Source organism: Monopterus albus, unplaced genomic scaffold (genome assembly GCF_001952655.1).
Source record: "Monopterus albus unplaced genomic scaffold, M_albus_1.0 scaffold46.1, whole genome shotgun sequence".
Taxonomy (NCBI): domain Eukaryota; kingdom Metazoa; phylum Chordata; class Actinopteri; order Synbranchiformes; family Synbranchidae; genus Monopterus; species Monopterus albus.
The window spans coordinates 234,661-253,653 of record NW_018127926.1 but is presented as its reverse complement, the minus strand read 5'-3'; the positions used below and the strand labels follow the sequence as shown (position 1 = coordinate 253,653).

At 41.8% G+C, this 18,993-nt stretch overlaps 1 protein-coding gene across 11 annotated transcripts in view; it reads left to right on the top strand.

Annotated features, from left to right (window-relative positions):
* mecom (MDS1 and EVI1 complex locus) overlaps positions 1-18,993 on the top strand; it is a 148,541-nt gene that overhangs the window by 114,089 nt on the left and 15,459 nt on the right. For 5 of the 11 annotated variants that reach the window (XM_020600343.1, XM_020600341.1, XM_020600334.1 and 2 more), the window contains 6 exons: positions 9,068-9,202; positions 15,492-15,594; positions 15,712-15,825; positions 16,306-16,417; positions 16,593-16,740; positions 16,885-17,065. In XM_020600343.1, coding sequence (XP_020455999.1) covers positions 15,546-15,594; positions 15,712-15,825; positions 16,306-16,417; positions 16,593-16,740; positions 16,885-17,065 — 604 coding nt within the window. In that variant the 5' untranslated portion in view covers positions 9,068-9,202; positions 15,492-15,545. Of the gene's footprint in view, positions 1-7,014; positions 7,771-9,067; positions 9,203-15,491; positions 15,595-15,711; positions 15,826-16,305; positions 16,418-16,592; positions 16,741-16,884; positions 17,066-18,993 lie in introns of those variants that run through there. The other 6 variants (XM_020600338.1, XM_020600337.1, XM_020600336.1 and 3 more) reach the window with 4 other exon arrangements.

The following is an 18,993-nucleotide window of genomic DNA, read 5'->3' as shown; positions in this document are numbered from 1 at the left end:
AATACACACACAAACACATCCATTTCATCACCACAGCTCTAGATCCTCAATCGATCCTCACAGCACCCCAGCCTCTAGCAGACACCTGCAGGTGATTGATCCCCAAATCAGTCCCTCACAACCCCAGTGCAGTAAAAACCATAACAACCCATCATAAAAGCTGATTTATGTTCACCTAGCCCTGGGCCTCACAGTTAGAATATTAACCCAAAAGTGTATGACACCACAATGATTGGTTTGGAATTAAATAAACCTGGGGAGTATTGACGCACATGGCTGATGGTTCATATCAGGTCTGACTACTGAAATGTGCCAATTGAGGCTGCATTATCTCGGGACAGGGCCCAGTGCAAGCATGCACACACACATGAAGCTTTCTTGAGGTGTTTGCATCTGTTGTTGCGTCTACCAGCCTGTATACACCAGGGCTGGGTGATTCAATATGACTATCAACTGAGCAGAATCGTATTGTGATTAAATCTTTTTGAAATTGTATTAATTAATGCAAAGCTACATATAAAATACTCAAATGTATAATTTATCTGGAATTTTGTGCACTGTACATTTAAAAGATTGTGATACAGTATAGAAATATGTTAGCAAATATCCTTATATATGTACATGTTGTGACTATTTCCTAGCTCCAGCATACACAACTAGCATGTAATATGATGAATTATATAAATAAATAGGAATTTTAAATATTACACAGCTCCTACAGAGCATGGGCGGAGCCAAGGGGGTGGCCAGGGGTGCCACCACTGCCAAAGTCAAAATGTGATGCTTGTAAGTATTAATGAATGAAAAATAAGAATCAATGACAAATTGTTGCCTTAAATACAACAAACCTTTTCCCTGTTCTTTATAATTGATATTGGTTTAATTGTTTTTTTTTACACCATGCATGCAGCATGATGTTTGCATTCATTTCCCCAGCTGTGTTGTTGTGGAGTACTTGGCATTATTCTCCTCAATAGGGGAAACCACTGTGCAGCAGCCATGTCTCTGGCTGGGAGTAAATAAGGAGCGCAGACGAAATTGGCTAAAGAAAGCACTAAGTGTGTCTCATTTTTTACACAAAATAAACTATTTGATTCTTATTAATAAGGGGTTTAATTTACTTTTTACATGTATTTCAATTGTGCCACTCCTATCTGAGTTTGTGCCCCAGCCTGGCCACCACATCCAAAATTTTTTAGACACGCCCCTGCTAGGAAAGTTGTTGTAAGCTGAGATTCAAAAAAAAAAAAAGTAATATGTCACTTTTTGTTGTTTTGTTTTTGTCATCAGAGTGCTTGCGTTTTTGTGTGTGTTTGTGCATTACTTCGTGTGTGTTTGTGTGTGTTTTCATGTAGGAAACAGTGCCCAAGCCACATTTTAATGAGAGCACTGGTCTGGATGCCAGAGGCATAGTGTACTGGTAGAAGCGTCACCATGTGCCCTGTGCTCAGCAGTGCAACAAGCTCATGGGTTAAATATAATCCCAGACTAACTGAAGGGCCTCTTTGATGCTACTGAAAGTCAGTGAAGCCTTTAATGGGAGCCACTCCATGTCCTGGTGTTATTGGTGAGCTCCTCAGATTCCTTCATTTTAGGGTTGTTGCAACTGATTTGTTGTTTTCCAAGTTAATTTTGACTTTATTCATGTCCACATACACTGAGCAGACTAGCTTTATGTGTGTGTGTGTGTGTGCATGACAGACTTGCTGAACACACTTCCACAATCTGCTTACGCTTTACACTTACTCAAGAACATTTCTCACTTTCTCACATTGCAGTTTTAACCACTTGTAAATTCTGGGTAACAAACAGCCACCAGACCCACTTGTCATGTTTCTTTTCTGTTTCATTGTTTTTTCCACAGCAATACAAGCCTTTTTCTTTGCATTGCTATAAGAAGGAGAATGCCCATTAAAAGAACATTAAATACATTAAAGGGTCTGTGTATCTGTGAGCCATCAGCTGTTGGCTGTCTGTTTCTCCACCTGTTGTGCTGTTGGTCTTTTTCACCAGTGTTATTAATCTGTTTATGAATTATTAACTGGTTTTTGGTTGTAAATTGTTCAAGCTTGGGTCAGTTGTAAATAATGCTCATAGCGAGTTACTTATTCCTACCTAAAATTAGGTTAAATACAACTTTGATCTCTTTTGTTTTGTTATCTACTCCAACTATTCAGGCATATTTAAGTGACATGGCAGCATTTTCTCCTCTCACACTGAGCAAGTATAACGTCTCTGTCTTGATATCTGCCAACATTAAAATATTAGCCTTCCAATTAGACACACTATATGAAAAGCAGATTGTTGCAGTATTACAGCAGAGCCCTGACTTTAAACGTGAGAAGAGAGCTCAATAAAAGTAATGAATGTGTGACACTTGAACATCTGAAGTGCCGCATTCAGTTCCATACCACTTTACCTCTCCTACATAAAAAGGTCTTTTAAAGATGATATCTATGAGCATTTTAGAGCCAATTTGTTCACCCTGCAGCCACCGGCAACATGCTCTAATTACCCCCCACCCCCTTCTCTGCTGGGCTGGAGTGGGTTGTTTAAGTTTCCAGTCTGTCCCATGCATATAGAAGCTGTGTGCCCGCTGAATTTATGCTTGAAAAACGTGACCTTTGACTCTTGTGCAGCTTTATCGCACCCTGTAGCCCACATACAGTGTTGCCCTGTACTCTATGGTTCTGCGGAGGAAGTGTCTGTGATTACCACAGGCTGTACTACTTTCTGTACATCACTGCCTCCCAATCCTCCCCTCTCGCCCCCCTCCACCCTCTCAAAAACCCCCAACATTCCAGTCAATGTTCCTTTAAACAACAGTTCACATTAGATTGCTTAAAACCAGTTGAATGCACCATAATATCCACTCTCACATTGTACATTCCCCCTCTTCTGATACTTTTTTGCACTGCCACTTATACTCCAGTGTTGCAGTGCCAGGTCGGATCCCAACATTCCAGCTGTCAGCGTTGATTTTAGCACAAGACACAATCTATCTCATTCACACTTCACACAGGAAGCATTAAATATCACATTTGTTCTAATGAATTATCCGTGGTAGAGATATTAGTATTTCTGGCCTTTCATATGCACCTTTTAATGAAGTGCTTCCGCTTCTTTCACACAGTCTATAGCTCAAGTTTGTTGTATTTTGTGGGGAGTCTGTTATTTTAAGGCTTTGGAAATAAGTCAAGTTTGCTTCTTTCAGTCTTTACTTGTCTGCAGCTTAGCTTAACAAATGGATTTTAATGATGAGAAGCATGGCATCTCTTTGTGAGAAGCCTCTCACACATGTTCTCACTAAGGTGGTCAATCACATGAGATAAATTTGTATTTTCTCAGACAAGCATCGTGTCCAGACAGAGGCAAAACAAACTAATCTGGTGCTAATTCAGCAAACTCCCTGGGCTTTTTCCTCACAGGCCACAGAATTTGTCAAGAAATCATCCCTCTCTCTTTCTCTGCCGGAATGCTTGGCTGACCCCCGGCGAATGAAAATGATCCAGAGTAATTAGAAGTGAACTGTTCTGGTCCTGAGAGCCCCCGGGCGGCCGGGTAAACATGGCGGAGGGGCCAGTGGAAGGGGTGGGGGGAGGCCGCTGACCTTGTCCACATAAAGCAGTGATTTATGAAGTGCAGGGCACAGCAGCAGGGCTTCTGTCTTCTCCCCAGATCCAAATTACTGAGGTGGAGATTAACACGCTGCTCACAACGGGCCTACTTCCAGACCCAAGGAAATTTTTTATTTACATTTCCCCCTTTCATTTCCTCTCTGCTGTTTTAATGGTAATTGGTCTATATGGACACCAGGTTCTATGCTTTCATACAGGGACTTAGAGCTGGACACTTATTGTATTGTGCACTAATCTCAGCTGACGGATGTCTTAAAGAAAGAAGTTGCAGAGTGTTGTGCAAACTGTAGCCTAACCGTTAGTTTGAGTTTCAAATGAGTTTTACCACTTGAATGAATCGCTTCACATTTAAGCAAAACAAAATGCGCAGGGGGGCCGCGAGTCATGATGGAGGCTTAATGCAGCTTTTCGCCGGTGTCAATGGGAGGCCTCGAAGTGAATAGTGGAACTATTTCATGTGGATTTGGCTTCGATATTCTCTCTCTCTCTCTCTCTCTCCCTCTCTCTCTCCCTCTTGTTCTTTCCGCTCTCCTGGAGGATGCGCTGGAATGCACCACACAGGCCTACCCAGTGTTTCCATGTGGCCTCTCGACTGCAGCGGTAGGCTCCGCAGCTCTCTGGCTGGAGTCAGTTTGCAACCCACACGGGAATCCCCGTCCCATTTGACTTCACATGGCTCCAGACTGAGCAGCAAAATCCTAATCACCTTTTATAAAACACAAAGCTACTGCTGTAAAAGTTGTTCAAAGTGTAAAAAAAAGAAGAACGTGGCCAGTGAAGCTGATCCTCAGATCATTTAAAATATGAAGCAATTTGATCATTTAAAAAAAATCTCAACATTCGTGGATGAATTGGTTTTGCGTAACTCCTAAAATAAACCAGAAACCCGCGAGCAGAATAAGCGTGGGCCCATTTAAGCTATTTAACCTCTTTTCAAGAATTTCATGGCACTTTAAAGCCTCGGTACTAAACATTATCCGGATGCTGTACGTTTTAAGAGGCTTTTAAATAAGTATGAAATGCTGTGTGCCATGATATAGTCTGAACTAACATACCCTGAAGCCTGCGTGCGCTTGGTTTGTAATTTGTTGATAAACAGCTTTCCACACCGCTGTTTAGTATGTCGAAATCATTATGACACAGGCATGGCATAATTCAGATAAAGCAGATCTATTTAATCTCAAGGCATCAGAATAGTGTTTATGGTGGATTGCTCAAAGAAATATAAATTAGAGCTACGCCCTGCAAATCGTTCTTCGTGGCTTATTAATAAATGAACAAGTGTTTTAAATTCGCCCCCATTGGTCTTTTCAGTGTAGATTCAAGGAGTCGTTCACATGATTATATATTCGAGACTTCACAGTTGAATCTTTCATGTCCCATCTAGCGATTTGACGCCTTAATGTAGATGTTTTGTGATGCAGTTCACACAGACGAGAAGGAAACTACCCCCATAAGTCAAAGAGCGGACTGATACAGCAGACTGTTACAAAGTGAGACATGAAGTGGAATTCACAGCTCAGAAATAAAGGCCAGTAGCCTACATGATCCACAGTTGATTTTTTTTTTTTTGGGGGGGGTGATGTGGGAGTCAGTTTGCTTAACCTTGTGCCAAAATATCCACCCCGCTAAAACGTACAAAGTGGCTTGTATCGATTACATTTCCGGAGATAAAATAGTTCAGCTGCTGATGTCTGACCAAAGTAATAAGCAGACACATAAGTCATCAAAAGATATTTCACACATGCGTTCAGAATGTGGCTATTTGTGCTATATTTGATGATAATAATTTGTGCAACTGACAGCAAGGACAAATGCATTCCCATATGAAAGCCAACCATCCACTGTGGGGTTTTTTTTTAGAGCTCACTTCAGTTGAGCGCGCCATCTTCTGTCAGGGGGAAGAAGTGCAGCATTTCTTAGTGTGGCCACACTTAGGGGGTCCCACCACTATTACCCCGGTTTACCCCCGGTGATGCCACAAAGCCTGCGTGTTTATCCTTCTTTATCAGACATTTCCTTCTTTTCAGAACAAGCTCAGACCCCTCTCTCTATCAGAATCCTCGATCAGACCCGGGGAGGCCGTGGAGCAATCACTTTCCCAGATTACTTGTATTTAATACACAATGCATCATAAAACAAATCCCTCATCCTGACAGGAAGAAAATAGAACAGCTCATTCGACTTGAGCTTTCCCAATTTATGGCTAAATTAAAAAGGGTTCCAACAATGGACAAGTCGAGGAGAGGCAGGAAATCAATGACCGGGCGGACCGGGGTCCCTCCTCGGTTCTCAAGGAGCGGGAGACGATGGGAATCGGTGGCGGGGTCCTGCCTTATTTACACATGATTTTTCCTGTCCTTCCTGCACATTTGCTCCGCGATTTCGTAAAACAATGGTCATTATCTAGGTAGGAAGGTCAATGTCACAGTGCGAGGCGTTATCCATCATCATCTGCTCTCATCAGCCAAAGCCCTGTCCTCTCCGGGTTTATGGGCAGCCTAATAAACTGCGCTCACTGACAACAAGGACGTTTCTTTATTATCCCTGATCCATTTATTCGCAGTATCAGTTTCAGCTTAAAACTTCGACATTTAAATAAATAGAGCACTGGAGTAAGAAAGGGGAATGCAGCGTTTTCTGTCTTCTTTTGAGCCGTTTGTGAAGCAGGTGCACGCGCAGAGGCCAGGGCAGAAAGGAGAGTAAAGAAATGTTTGTTTTTAATTTGAAGATTGAGTCAAACACCACAGACCTGAGCTATTTAATTGTCAGGGTTTTTTTATTCTTTATGATCATTAAAAAATCAATTTCTTTATTTTGAGTGCGTGCGTGTGGCACTACTATTTGTTTATTTATTTATTTGTTTACATCAAGTCAGACAGGCGATCAGCGTTTCCCAAAATATGGCACAAGGTCTTCTAGTGGTCCCCACAGAGTTTCCTGCTGTCCCCGGGAGGACCACTTAAGTCTGTTGTAACATTACTCCACTAACGCAAGCACAGTTAGAGACTTAGTGTGGGTGTTTATTATAGTTTTCACTTTCCCCCGTTCTACTCCTAATACAAATTCAACTCCAAGCTAAATCATTATCTCAGGTGAAACAAAGGAGAAAATTATAGAAAGTTCGGATCTTCGGGTTAAAAATGCCATAAAATGGTCCATGAACTGGCGGTGCGTGTTGTGAAAAAGTCTGGGAACACGTGTATAATGGCTACACCGCCTTGGTGCTTATGTGGGTTCATTAAAGTGGGCTGCCTACCTCATCCCTCCACAAGCCCTTCCCGACCTCTTCCTGACCCCGCTCACCCTCTCCAACCCCGGGCCCCTGTCACTTTAACATTTACTACGGAGAGGAGTCGCTTCTGACCGGAGACAGGGGCAAAGACAGCCCCGTGTGTTCAGTGGCCTCTCCCCGGGGTACACGGACGCACCGGGTCCTTCTTTATGAGACAATAGCCTACCTGAAGAGGAAACATCTCAGAAACTGTCCGAGACGCGCAAAGTAGGGGGCGATGCCTGAAATCAGCCCCCTTTGAATCTCTCCGCTATCATATAGACGACACATCCCGACTGGCTGAGGAAGGGGGAGAGGAAGACACATATGAAAAGTTGAATGGCTACCAGAGGACACCTGGGTGCGTCAGGACAGGAGGGGTGACAGGAGAGGAGCGGACGAGCCAAACGAAGCGCACACAGTGAAAAGTTGGGTGCAAGTTGATGCACCGGAGGGGATTTAGTTCCGATCCGTGAGATCTGTAGGACAGTGAGAGGAGAATTGTCGAGTCAGTGGTGTCTGTGAGACAATATAGTGAGCGTCGATTTACTCATACTCACTGCGCGGTGTCTGCGGGACAGTAAAGTGAGCACGCACCGGCGAGGAGTCTAGTCGTCCTGCAGTTTGGAGACCTGAAGAGACACTGACACCGAAAAAGCAGCAAATCACCGGTGCGTTTCACTGGGCCAAAAATCCGGACAACGTGTCACAGGAAAGGCATTTCGGTTTTATTGTTTGTTTGACAGTAGAGTTTTGGTCGTTCACAGTTTCATCGGAGTTCTCGTCGCTTCTTCTCCGTTAACGAGGTGGTTATTATCCCAAGAGGCTTTAAACTGCCGGTGCAAAAGAGTTTTAACGGTAAGAAGAAGCAGCCTGTATGAGTATAAAGAAAACAATAGATTTATTTAATGAATTACATTGAGGGCAAAACGTAGAACTAATGTTCGCTGTTCATTTCGTTGTAAACTGCGTTTGACGCTTAAATTGATAAAAAAAAAGCCTTGTTTAGGGTTACTGCAGGATTAATGGGTAGATCCGCTGGTTGTCCAGACAAAGGGCTTTATGCAGCCTAAATATTTATTCAGTGGCTGGCCATACAAAGGCAGACAGACAGATTTGTAACCCTGAGAGAGATTCCGTTTTGCATCCCAAACAATCGGCAACGTCTTCATAATTCTTGCACTCGCAGTTTCCTGTAATTGATTTGTTTCCCAGTAGAGTTCACAGCTGTTGTGTAGTAAATATTAACATATTAAAACAGCGTCATACCTTTTACAGTTCATCAGGAAAAATGTTGGATTAATATTTTGTAAACACTGAAGTTCAGTGATTCTCCATTTGCATAACAATTCACATCATTGTATTAGGTTATGTGTATTAAGTTTTTTCTTGAGTTATTTGAAGTGTGTTGTTGTGAAAGAGAAGCCTTTCGATGATGATAATGATGATGATCATTATTATATTAGTGTGATTCGTTTGAATTTTCACCCCTCATTTTAGGAATTGTTTAAATCCTATAGTTTTCTTAATTTGCCCATGAAGATTGCTCTTTCAAAAATGAATTCAAACGTCAATTGTCAGTTTAAATCCGAAATAATTTAGCTGAATAATTTTAAATTCCTTTCTTTTTGGAAATTGGAAATTAAAATCAGCTTTTATTTTTTCCATTATATATTAAAGGAAATAAAAAAATTATTTGAGAGCTCAATCAAAAGTAAAATAAATAATAGATATCATAGAAATATAAAACAACTGATTTTGTTTTATTTAAAACATTTTTTTTATTAAATGTAATGTTTTGTTTGGTTACCTAACTGTTTGTCATATTTATACATATATATAAACATGTCTGCTGTGTGTTAACAGTCCAAAAATGCACACAGTGATTTTTATATAATAAATGAATTTTTTAGACTTAGAGTAATAGACTTTGTTTGTACTATACCCAAATTTTGTGTCTTTGTGTGTGCTTTGTGCCACAGACCACCTCTTAATTTTTAAGTCTTATTTCTCTGTGGGAGGTATGTGGTTAGTCAGTGTTTTGACACAGTAACCTGGACTGATACTGATCAGTCTGATCTCTCTCTCTCGCTCTCTCTCTCTCGCTCCCTCTCTCACTCACTCACTCACTCACGCTCTCTTTCTCTGTTTGCAGATTTTGGATGGGTCAGGCCATGTAAAATTTTGCGTGGATGCCAGCAAGCCAGATATCGGGAGCTGGCTGAAGCACATCCAGTTTGCCCCGGCGGCCAAGCAACATAACCTGACAGCGTGCCAGATAGATGATCAGGTAAGAGGAGACGCTCGCAGCCTGGCTGGCACAACAATGTCAACAAAATACAAGTCAAATATGATCCGAAGGGAAAAAAATAGAGAGAGGGGAAAACATGTGAATGACTTGATGTTGAACTTCCAAATAGTGATCTGTTTTCTTCTGAATCTTGCTGTCTGGCGAAATGAACCAAGCACAACTGTGGTCTTTGAAAGTACACTCCTATATTTTTTTGAACACAGCTCTGATTCCAGAAGAGTTCCTTATTTTTTTCAGGCTGTCCTCTCTGCATGCTGCTGTGTTAAGAGGTCATATTGTGATCTAAGTCAGATAGACCCATGAGCGGCTGGCCCACCCTGCCTTCACTTCATACATACACATACACAGCCCTCCCCCCGACACACACATACACTGCATCGCAGAGACTCCATGCTATCTGTGTGTGTTTTCTTTCTGTAATTGTTCACTGGCTTCTGCCGTGCAAGGACCACAGGGCAGGATCAGAGGCAGCCCACCAACATGATAGCTCCACACACTTCCCAGTCACGCTTGTGATATAAACTCACAGATATGCCAGGAATGTCACAGTCCTTTTGCTGCTCACCTGGCTGTGCAGAGAGGTGCGTGCTGCACACATGGGGGCCTGTTCACCGCTGTAATCCCATGGCCAGGCACTTCACCTACAAAGAAACACGCAGTGGGGCAGGAAGACAAGAAGCTAAACTTTATCTGACATGTGTGTGTTGACCCTGATGAACAACATCATTAAGCTTGTATGTTTCTCACCAGTTGTCAGTGCATGTCAGTAGAGTATTTAATTACGTAATGTGGTTGATAAATAGTGATGAACATTTTCATACATGCTGCTTTTGATTTGATTGGCCAGGAAATCATTTAAAAATCTTTCAGGCAATAACCTTACCAGGGACAGTTCTTCCATGTTCTTCTCACCCTTCCTGCACTCTCAGTGGAGGAAGGGTAAATGGGAGAGAAGAAGAGCAGCGTTGCCAAAGTTACCGGCTCTCTTTGAAAAGAGACAGAGAGACAAACAAGCAGAGAGAGCTTTCCTAGGCTGCCCTCTCCTCGAGGTGTGACTTGCTGTCAACACCATGGTTCTGCTCGGGCAGCTGTGTAAGGCTCCGACGGGTCACGGATATGGCTATGATGAGGTGATTCTTAAGTATTACACACTGTACAACACAGCACAATGTGTTGTCTTTAAGCCTTCCGGCCAACACTGGCGTTTTTGAAAGCACGCCGTAGATTCTCACAATGGCTGTCTGTGTGTGTACAATGAATAGGCTAAATGGGGTGGTCTTGTAAAGCTGCTGTCAGTTTTTGGTCCATGCGTGTGTGCTTATGAGGGCTTTTTGTCTCCATGTGTGCGCAGACACTTATGTGCATTGAGTGTGTGAAGTGTTTTATTGTGTCTTTCGAGTGTGTTCACAAACACACACACACACACACACACACACGCACCTGTAACTGTATGCATGTGTGACCCTCAGTGGGAGTGTTGTACACGGTGCAGGACTGTGCATTGTTGTGGTTCAGATAACTCCACATGGAAATCTTAAAACACAGAGTACCTGAGTCCAACAGGTTTTCATTGCCACAAAGTGCTGAGTTTAAACCCATCCAGAAACCACATATTATACACTGGCCGCACAACATCCACCACCTTACATATTATATGTTATATCAAATCTTCCATCAGACCCAAATTAGACCTTTTTACACTGTGCCATCAGCAGAGATTATTTGTTGTATGACTTCTTTTACATGCAGTACAGCAACTGCAGTTTCCAGGCCATTATTTGGTCCTGGTTCTCTTCAGCCACAAATTTAGCACTGCCAGAGTGAGAGTAAAACCCCACCTGCGTCCTCTTATTTTGGACCTGGTTTTGTTCATCATAAAACATTATGGCCAATCTTATGAGGATGAGGGAGTGAGAGAGGAATGAATGAATGAGGAAAGAAGGAGGAAAAAGCCTGTTTTGTTTTGCTGAAGGAACAAGTTTGTCAGACCACTTCTCCTTTTCTCACAGTTCTGGTCAGCTTTACTACACTGGCATAAAAGACCTGTGTTCTGAAGGTGTTTGCAGAGAATATACTCAGACAGACTCTGTAAATGTTGACAGAAAGAATGTAAGGCCTCAGTTGTTATATTAACATATAGAATCAACCGACGGCAGTAATTCCAGTTTAAATGTACGGTGTAATAATAGAGGACTGGACTCAGAGGAGATTCTAGATACCCATCTGTTTACATTCAATTGCACAAAAATCATATTTGCTTCTTTCTAATACTAGCAATGGCTGCAAATGTAGTAGCTGAATATAGCAAGCCCAGCCTTCATGTGTACTGTTTTATTGCTTTACATATTTGACAAGGCAGAGTGGAAAGCAACAGGAAAGACTGGAGGAAAGAAGATGGCAGGTGTCGCAGTTTGTGTGAGTCACGCTGAAATCTGTAATTAATTCCCAGTGCTATAACGCACATGTTTGAATGCAGGCCTTCACAAGTAAAAACAGCTCTCGGGAGAGAACCGGATATAGGATGCATTTGGATTTTATTTGGTTTTTGGAAATTTTTACAAAAGCCTTTTTAGAGACAATAAAGAATCTTGTTCTGCAACCTGCTGTTTAATGTCACCCTTTGATAGCTCATGCCACAATGCTCCAGCTCTTTTGATAGTCTCACTTGCTTCCAGACGCACTGAACAATGCAGCCAAAGCATTACTTGCATAGATCCTCCCATGACCAGTGTGTTTTGTCGTTAAGATAATTGGGGCAATTAGTGCTTTAAAACCCCTCCACTGTGCTTCTTGCTCTACTGAGTCAGTTGAAATAAAAATGGATTAAAGGTGTAATTAACATCATCCAATGAGGCCCTGAAGAGACTTTCATAAGACAGTGCAGAGGGATATGAGAGTTAATCTCATTCGCTTTATTGATTCTCACTCAGTAGCCTATTGAGTGGGATGAAGTGGCTGAGAGGCACTTTAGCAAAACACTGACGTTCATTCACAATATAAATACACTGGAGGGGTGATTGTAACTCGCTGAGATAACAGCTGGAAGAATACACAAGAATTAAATGTAAAAAAAAAGAGAGACAGAGAGATTAGCTGTATGAAAAACATAAAGACATAAAAACTGCCCTCGGACAACTTCGTGCAGTGGAGATGTGGTGTTTCTAACTCACTTTGATCATACTTCCAACTGTATATGTTGCATGACCTTGATATGAGGTCACATGTGGACACACACTGTTGTTGTTAGTTAAAGTAATGTCTCAGGTTTCTTTTTTTAATACATTATTTTGCGTGTTGATGTTTAACCTTATTGTAGTGTAAACCATGGTTGTGTTGGTTGTGAGCATCCTTCTTTTCATTCAGTTTTGACTTGTTAGTATAGCTTGTGATTATAAGAGCAGCACCCAGACTGAGAGTTCACTGTGGCAGCACAGTGTCAGTGAATGGCATACCTGTCAGGTGAGGTCTGTGTGAGCAGGGAGTCGTCCAGCAGGGTGTGACTGTGTTTACTCTGTTAATAACTAATGGTATCAAAGTAGTCTGATTATAGCCTCTGATCCTCTCATGGTTATAACCTTTGACAGAGAGAGTAAGTGAGAGTGCACCAAAGTAGTGTCTCAAAAAATAAACACTGGGCAAAATTATAAACGTGTGTAGAAATTGAGTGATTAGATATCCTAGACAATAAAATTCTGACTAAAACATTTGTATTAATGTGAAAGCCTACAGAAAATTGTTTCAGAAATCATTTTTTGTTTTTGTCTGCAGTAAGGGTTAGAAAGTTGCCTGGATGCTACAGCAGCCGACTTTCACAGTGTGATCTCAGACGCCCTTGCTATCTTATCTGCTCAATAACATGTTATTTTAAGCCACTTTTACACTCGGTGTGTGTAGGTGGCTGTGTGCTTGTTAGGGCGTCCACGACATTCTAACGTGGAAACCTAGAATCAGACTGTGTGTTCTCCTGTTCTGGAGTGAGCCGCTGCCTGTTTGTTTACATGTGTTTTTACTGTTTATATGTGGCGATCCCTTGGAGAGAGGGCATACTGTCGCTGCTGGGGCGAATTCCTTTTATTTTTGTAATCACCTTTCTGTGTCTGCTGGTGTGTACTTACTTCTTCAGAGCGTTCAGAGAAGCAGGGCTGCAGATGATTATTGATCTCTAAAAGACTGAGGTCAAAGGTCACAGTCAGAGCCAGAAGGGTTTTTGCTGATGGTCACTTCAGCTTGGTGGATGTTCGTCTTATAAAAGACTGGCCCAGGTCTTCAAACTTCTTCACTGTGCTTCTTAATTATGTACTGTTATTTGTAAATAACACTAAAGCTATAGACTTAAAGGTGCATTTCACCAAGAACGTGCGCTCTTGTTTTCATGAACAAAGTGGTTTTCACAGTGTTCATTAAGTTTTATGTTCTGTGGCCTCAGTCCTCACCCTGGTTGCTTTCCAAAAAGCTTTGTTTCTCAGCCTTAGTATCAGTTTCTTAGAGTGGAATCCCTTCAGACTCATATGTCTGTTTGAACTGCTTTCCAAATCACAATATTTTAGAGGTCTTACAGAGGTGACAGACAGGAAAGAGCGCATCTAAACACACACATGTTCATGCATCTGTGTGTTTATGGTGTAGACAGAGGTTAGAGTAGGAAATGTCAGGGATTAAAGCTTCTGTTGGGGCTCCTCACAGTTTAGTTCCCTTTATTCTTTTCATAGAAACAGTGGGGGGTGCAGCACTGCTGTTATTTCACTTCAACCAGACAACATAACAGTGAAAACTTGGCAAACGTGTCTCCACAAACATTCCCAGTAAAATGATGGCCAATGAAAAGATTACAGAAAGGATCCAAAAATCAAAACAAGGATATTTTTTGGATTAAATTTGGATCTGGATTAAATCTGGTTTGGATAACTGCAATGACTCTGGTTTATCCCTGTAATGGAAGGCAGACTTGTAGTGCTGGTCACCCTCCCGCTTACTTTCTTGGCAGCTTACATAGTTTAAATCCCTGAATTTAAATTGAACTTTTATGCTACCACAAATTGTACATCAGTTACTGTGCATCAGTCTCTCCTGGGTTATGGACATGCAAGAGCTCAAACCCTGCTTTTTAAACTGACTTGAGCTCCCCTTACTCCAGTGACTCTCAGTCTATGGACTTCCTGTACCACAGTGAATCACAAAAAAATAAATAAATAAAAAATCTGTGGTTTTATATTTGTATGATTTTATTTGCCGGAGGTAAGAACAATGACATGAACAGTTATAGAATAGTCTACAGAATACACTGTGATCTTTATTGTGACCAAGATATCTATCATAAAACTCAGTGGAGCCAGTGTGGCTCTAGTGTCCTCGAGTTTCTAGCCAGGAATTCTCTTGATGTACCTGTGACTTGTGCTTTCCAGTCTGCCCCGTCCCCCTTCCCTGTTGCATTTCTAATAAATTAACCCATCATCATTGTCATGCTGATGCGGCAGAGGAAGGTAATATGTTAAACCTCCAAAACATTCCAAAAATAGCACTGTCTGATTGTTTCACAGAGAAAGGCTATTGTGTGTCCACGGGAAGCACCACAGTCCCAGGGTCTCCCAGCTGATTCTTTAAAATGACTGCAGATACACACATGGGCATGCCTTCGTAGTCTGTATGTATTGTAGATGAAATGGATACAACTGAATATGTGCCTGTTTATGTAGAAATGCTGATGTTTTTAAAAACATATGGATCTAGGAGTTGTGCTGTTAGAAGTCAACACCTAGAGTTTCAATCATCACTGAAGCACTCTTTTAAAAAAATGTTCCTACCATATTCTAGTTGACTTGCTCTTTACCTATTTCTTTATGTGTACAGTTTTTGAATTGTGGTTGTTTGTACTTCCATTGTGTTTCTGTGAAGATGGATGTCTTCTGATGATAAATTACAACTTTGTGTGTGTGTATATCCTCATGTATGTGTCTGCTCTGTGGGTGTGGTGGTGCTATGACAAACATACACAGTTGCGTAGCTGACTTATGTGTGTATGTGTGTACCAAGAGCTACCCAAAGAGACCTCTGCTGGTTTAAAAAGTTAGTACTGTATCTTAGCCGAATTGCAATGCAGTTATGGACAATGTGAGAAACAGCGCTGTCACAAACAACAACAGCTGCAGTATGTTTACACCAAAAATTCAGCCCAGCAAAGTATGCTGGTCATCACTTTGGTATGACCTTTGTAATGAAACGAGGCCAAAAGCTCACAGGTTAACTCAGAATCTCCCCGTGTGCATTGCAGATCTTCTACAACGTCACCAGAGAGATTTTCCCCGGTGAGGAGCTGTTACTTTTCATGAAGGCTGAAGAGTATTCATGTGATGCCATGGCTCCTGATATTCATGGTCTGCACCACGCACAAATGCACAAGCATACATTTCTGTCCATTGTCAACTCCAGATGAACACATACGCCTCAATTAAATGCACAGTATGCAAACGTTTCTCCCTCCCACCACACAGAGGAGAGGCAGTACCGCTGTGAGGACTGTGACCAGCACTTTGAGTCCCGCAACCAGCTGCTGGACCACCAGAAGCAGCCGTGTGGGATGCCCCCCTCCTCCTTCCTTAACCCAGGTTAGATTTTTTTTAATAGGTGTGCTGTTGTAAATAGCACATACTGAAGAGTAGCAAGGTTATGTAGCTGAACTGGGAGAACATGACACTAATGATGTTAAAGGCTGTGCTTGCTGCTGAAGCGACTGAAAGTCGGATCATACAATAATACACTATGGAACAAAGAGTTTTAAAAATGGTCTGAGTTATGCTGAAGTAAAATTGCAGTCCATGCAGGCTGTATTAATTTCACAGTAAATCTGAAGTACAAGGCAAACCCAAAGAGCACGACACTTTTTAAAGATTTTTCTTGGACATTCCTGCATTTAATAGTGTAGAGACAAAGGAATTGGAAGGGAGTGACAGGTATAACATGCAGCAAAGGTTCCCTGCATGAAAAAAGCCAGGGATGCTGCAGCTATGGGAGATGCAACCCAGCCATTCAGCTATCAGAATGCTCTGGCAACATTTTTGAAACTATATCCCTTTTCATGTATCTAGGAAGTGACAGTGACCTAAAGGCACAAGAACCTCAAGACCTGCGACCCCTCCACATGTCCCATGGACTCCATGAGTGTAAGGAGTGTGACCAGGTTTTCCCCGATATCCAGAGGTAAGTGAATACTTACAAACAAACTCAATCACATAATATATTTAGGTAGGTTTTTGTTTTTTTATTCTATAGAGATGCATGTAGAGAACTGGCACTCTCTAACAGCCATATGAAACGAAACCGAATTCTCCCTGAACTGATAAGTTCTCGCTGGTTGATTTTCTACTTCCTGTAGTCTGGAGGCCCACATTCTGTCTCATTCAGAGGAGAGGGAATATAAGTGTGACCAGTGTCCCAAGGCCTTCAACTGGAAATCAAACTTGATCCGACATCAGATGTCGCATGACAGTGGCAAGCACTATGAATGTGAAAACTGCTCAAAGGTAAAGTGATGACTTTTTAAGGTGCTATTTATTTAAGTAGCATTTTTTGTGTACATCTGTTTTTTTTCTCAGATTTTTATTATTTGGGTGTTTGAGGAAGCAGATAGTAACTCCCCCGTGTGTGTATGTGGTTCCTTCCCCCAGCAGGTGTTCACAGACCCCAGTAACCTACAGAGGCACATCCGCTCACAGCATGTTGGGGCGCGGGCCCATGCCTGCTCTGACTGTGGCAAGACGTTTGCTACATCTTCAGGCCTCAAGCAGCATAAGCACATCCACAGCAGTGTCAAGCCCTTCATGTGTAAGTCACTAAGAACCTACCTATGTAAGTCTCCCCAGTACGTTATAATAATAATAATAACATGCTTGTGACTTGTCTTTAATAGAAACACTGATGTTTTTGCAAAAATAAATTTTTATCCTTCCTCAGCTCCTTTTCAAGAGTCAGTCATGTAATGTTTCACATGAAGTGAACATGAGATTATACATTATAGTAGCTGTGTTTAGCGTGACGGCACTATTTCGTTTAAGACATGCAGTTATATCTGCATCAGCACTCTGACACAGTGCTGACGTGGTGATAACAGCACTGAAGCTAGCATGTAATTTGGTTCAATCCCACTTGGTCTAACCTTACTGTTGCCTCTCACAGCGACCCAGCGTGACCTACTGTCGCTGCTGCAGCTAACATTTCTTTCTCAGTTGCTTTCTCTCACACGCACACCCCTTTTTGTCTCTGCTCTTCAATAAATGCTAACTCCCAAACACATGTTGACCTTTCACACTTTCACCACCTCACACCGCAGGTCTCATCTCCTTACCCTAAAGCATTACAACCTTCACCCTTTGCCCTTTCTCTCATTCCCTGAGCCAGAACAGCAACACACACACTCACATGCAAGTTCATAGAAACTTGTCCACACACACACACTCCTCCACTAGCAAACACACACACTAACACATGTGAGCATATACATGTTTATACATAGGCCAAAGTAGCTGCATCTCCGCAGCAGACCTCTGACTCCCCTCTCTCCTTTTGCCACATCCACCATTCCTCACAAATAGCAACCACATGTACAGCCCTCTTCCCTGTGCTCCCTTGAATAGGAGTCCATTTGCTGTAATCAGCAGAAAATATGCAGGTTTAAAAACAACTAATGACTGTGTAAAAAAGACAGACCAGCCTCAATCATTACAGCCGCCTGGGAGAGACTATGTGTGTGTCCAAAGTGTTTGTTTGTGTGAATGCTCCTGAAGGACATGTACATGTTTTGAACAGTATTGTAGTGTTTGCACATGTGATTCTATTTGTATGTTAATGCATGCAATGTGTCAAGGATGTGTATGTGTCTTAGAGCTTCCCTGTGAAAGTGAAGCTCTCAGCCCTGCTATTAATTCAGACACTCAGCTTGTCACTATTTAGCCTCCAGTCTCCTCTCAATTTACTTATAGCAGACAAATACACAAATGCGGTGAATCACACATGTATGTTGTTAGTCTGTAAATGTCACAGCTGCATAATTTCTAACTTACATACTGCTTACCTCATAGTGAATGTCTGCAGCCTAAGCTCAGTTTGATTCATTTTAATCAATTGAAATGTATTTAGATACAGCATCCACATTTATTTACTGTATGAGTGTTGCAGGACACGTGCACAGCAGAGTAGAAACATAACATGCCAAAATCAGATGACTCCAGCTCTTCTCATTTTTTTCCAGATGTTTTCCAAATGTTTTCAACTACCATTCTGTTGTGATTGTGTCCTCCAAAGTCAAGTGATACATACTTCATTTTAAATTAGCTGTCTGGGTTTCTTCATTAAAACTGACTTTTTTTATAAGATTACATTTACTCTAGGTTAAAAGAGTCCCATTTGCCTTTATTTCCTTTACGGTGTTTATTCAAATGTGTTTCCACAACACTTCTTTTCCTGCACCGCTTCTCCATCTTCTTAAATTGCCTCTTGTGCACCTTGGGGCTGGAAGGCATCCAAAATATGCAGAAATGTAATCACAGTGTGAACCCAACCACTTCCGTCTCCTCGTTATGAAGCTCTAATAACAATGTGAGCAAAATCAATCATCTGCAGCTGCTTCGAGCTGCTTTGTGAAATTACTGGAAGATCAAAGTCATATTGAAACATCAGCTGTAGTGTAGTTGATCTGCAAAATATCCTAGTGGACTGGGGGGTGGGGGGTGGGGGGAAGGGGAACAAGGAAGGACATCTTCCTTTTGGCTTTCTAGGAA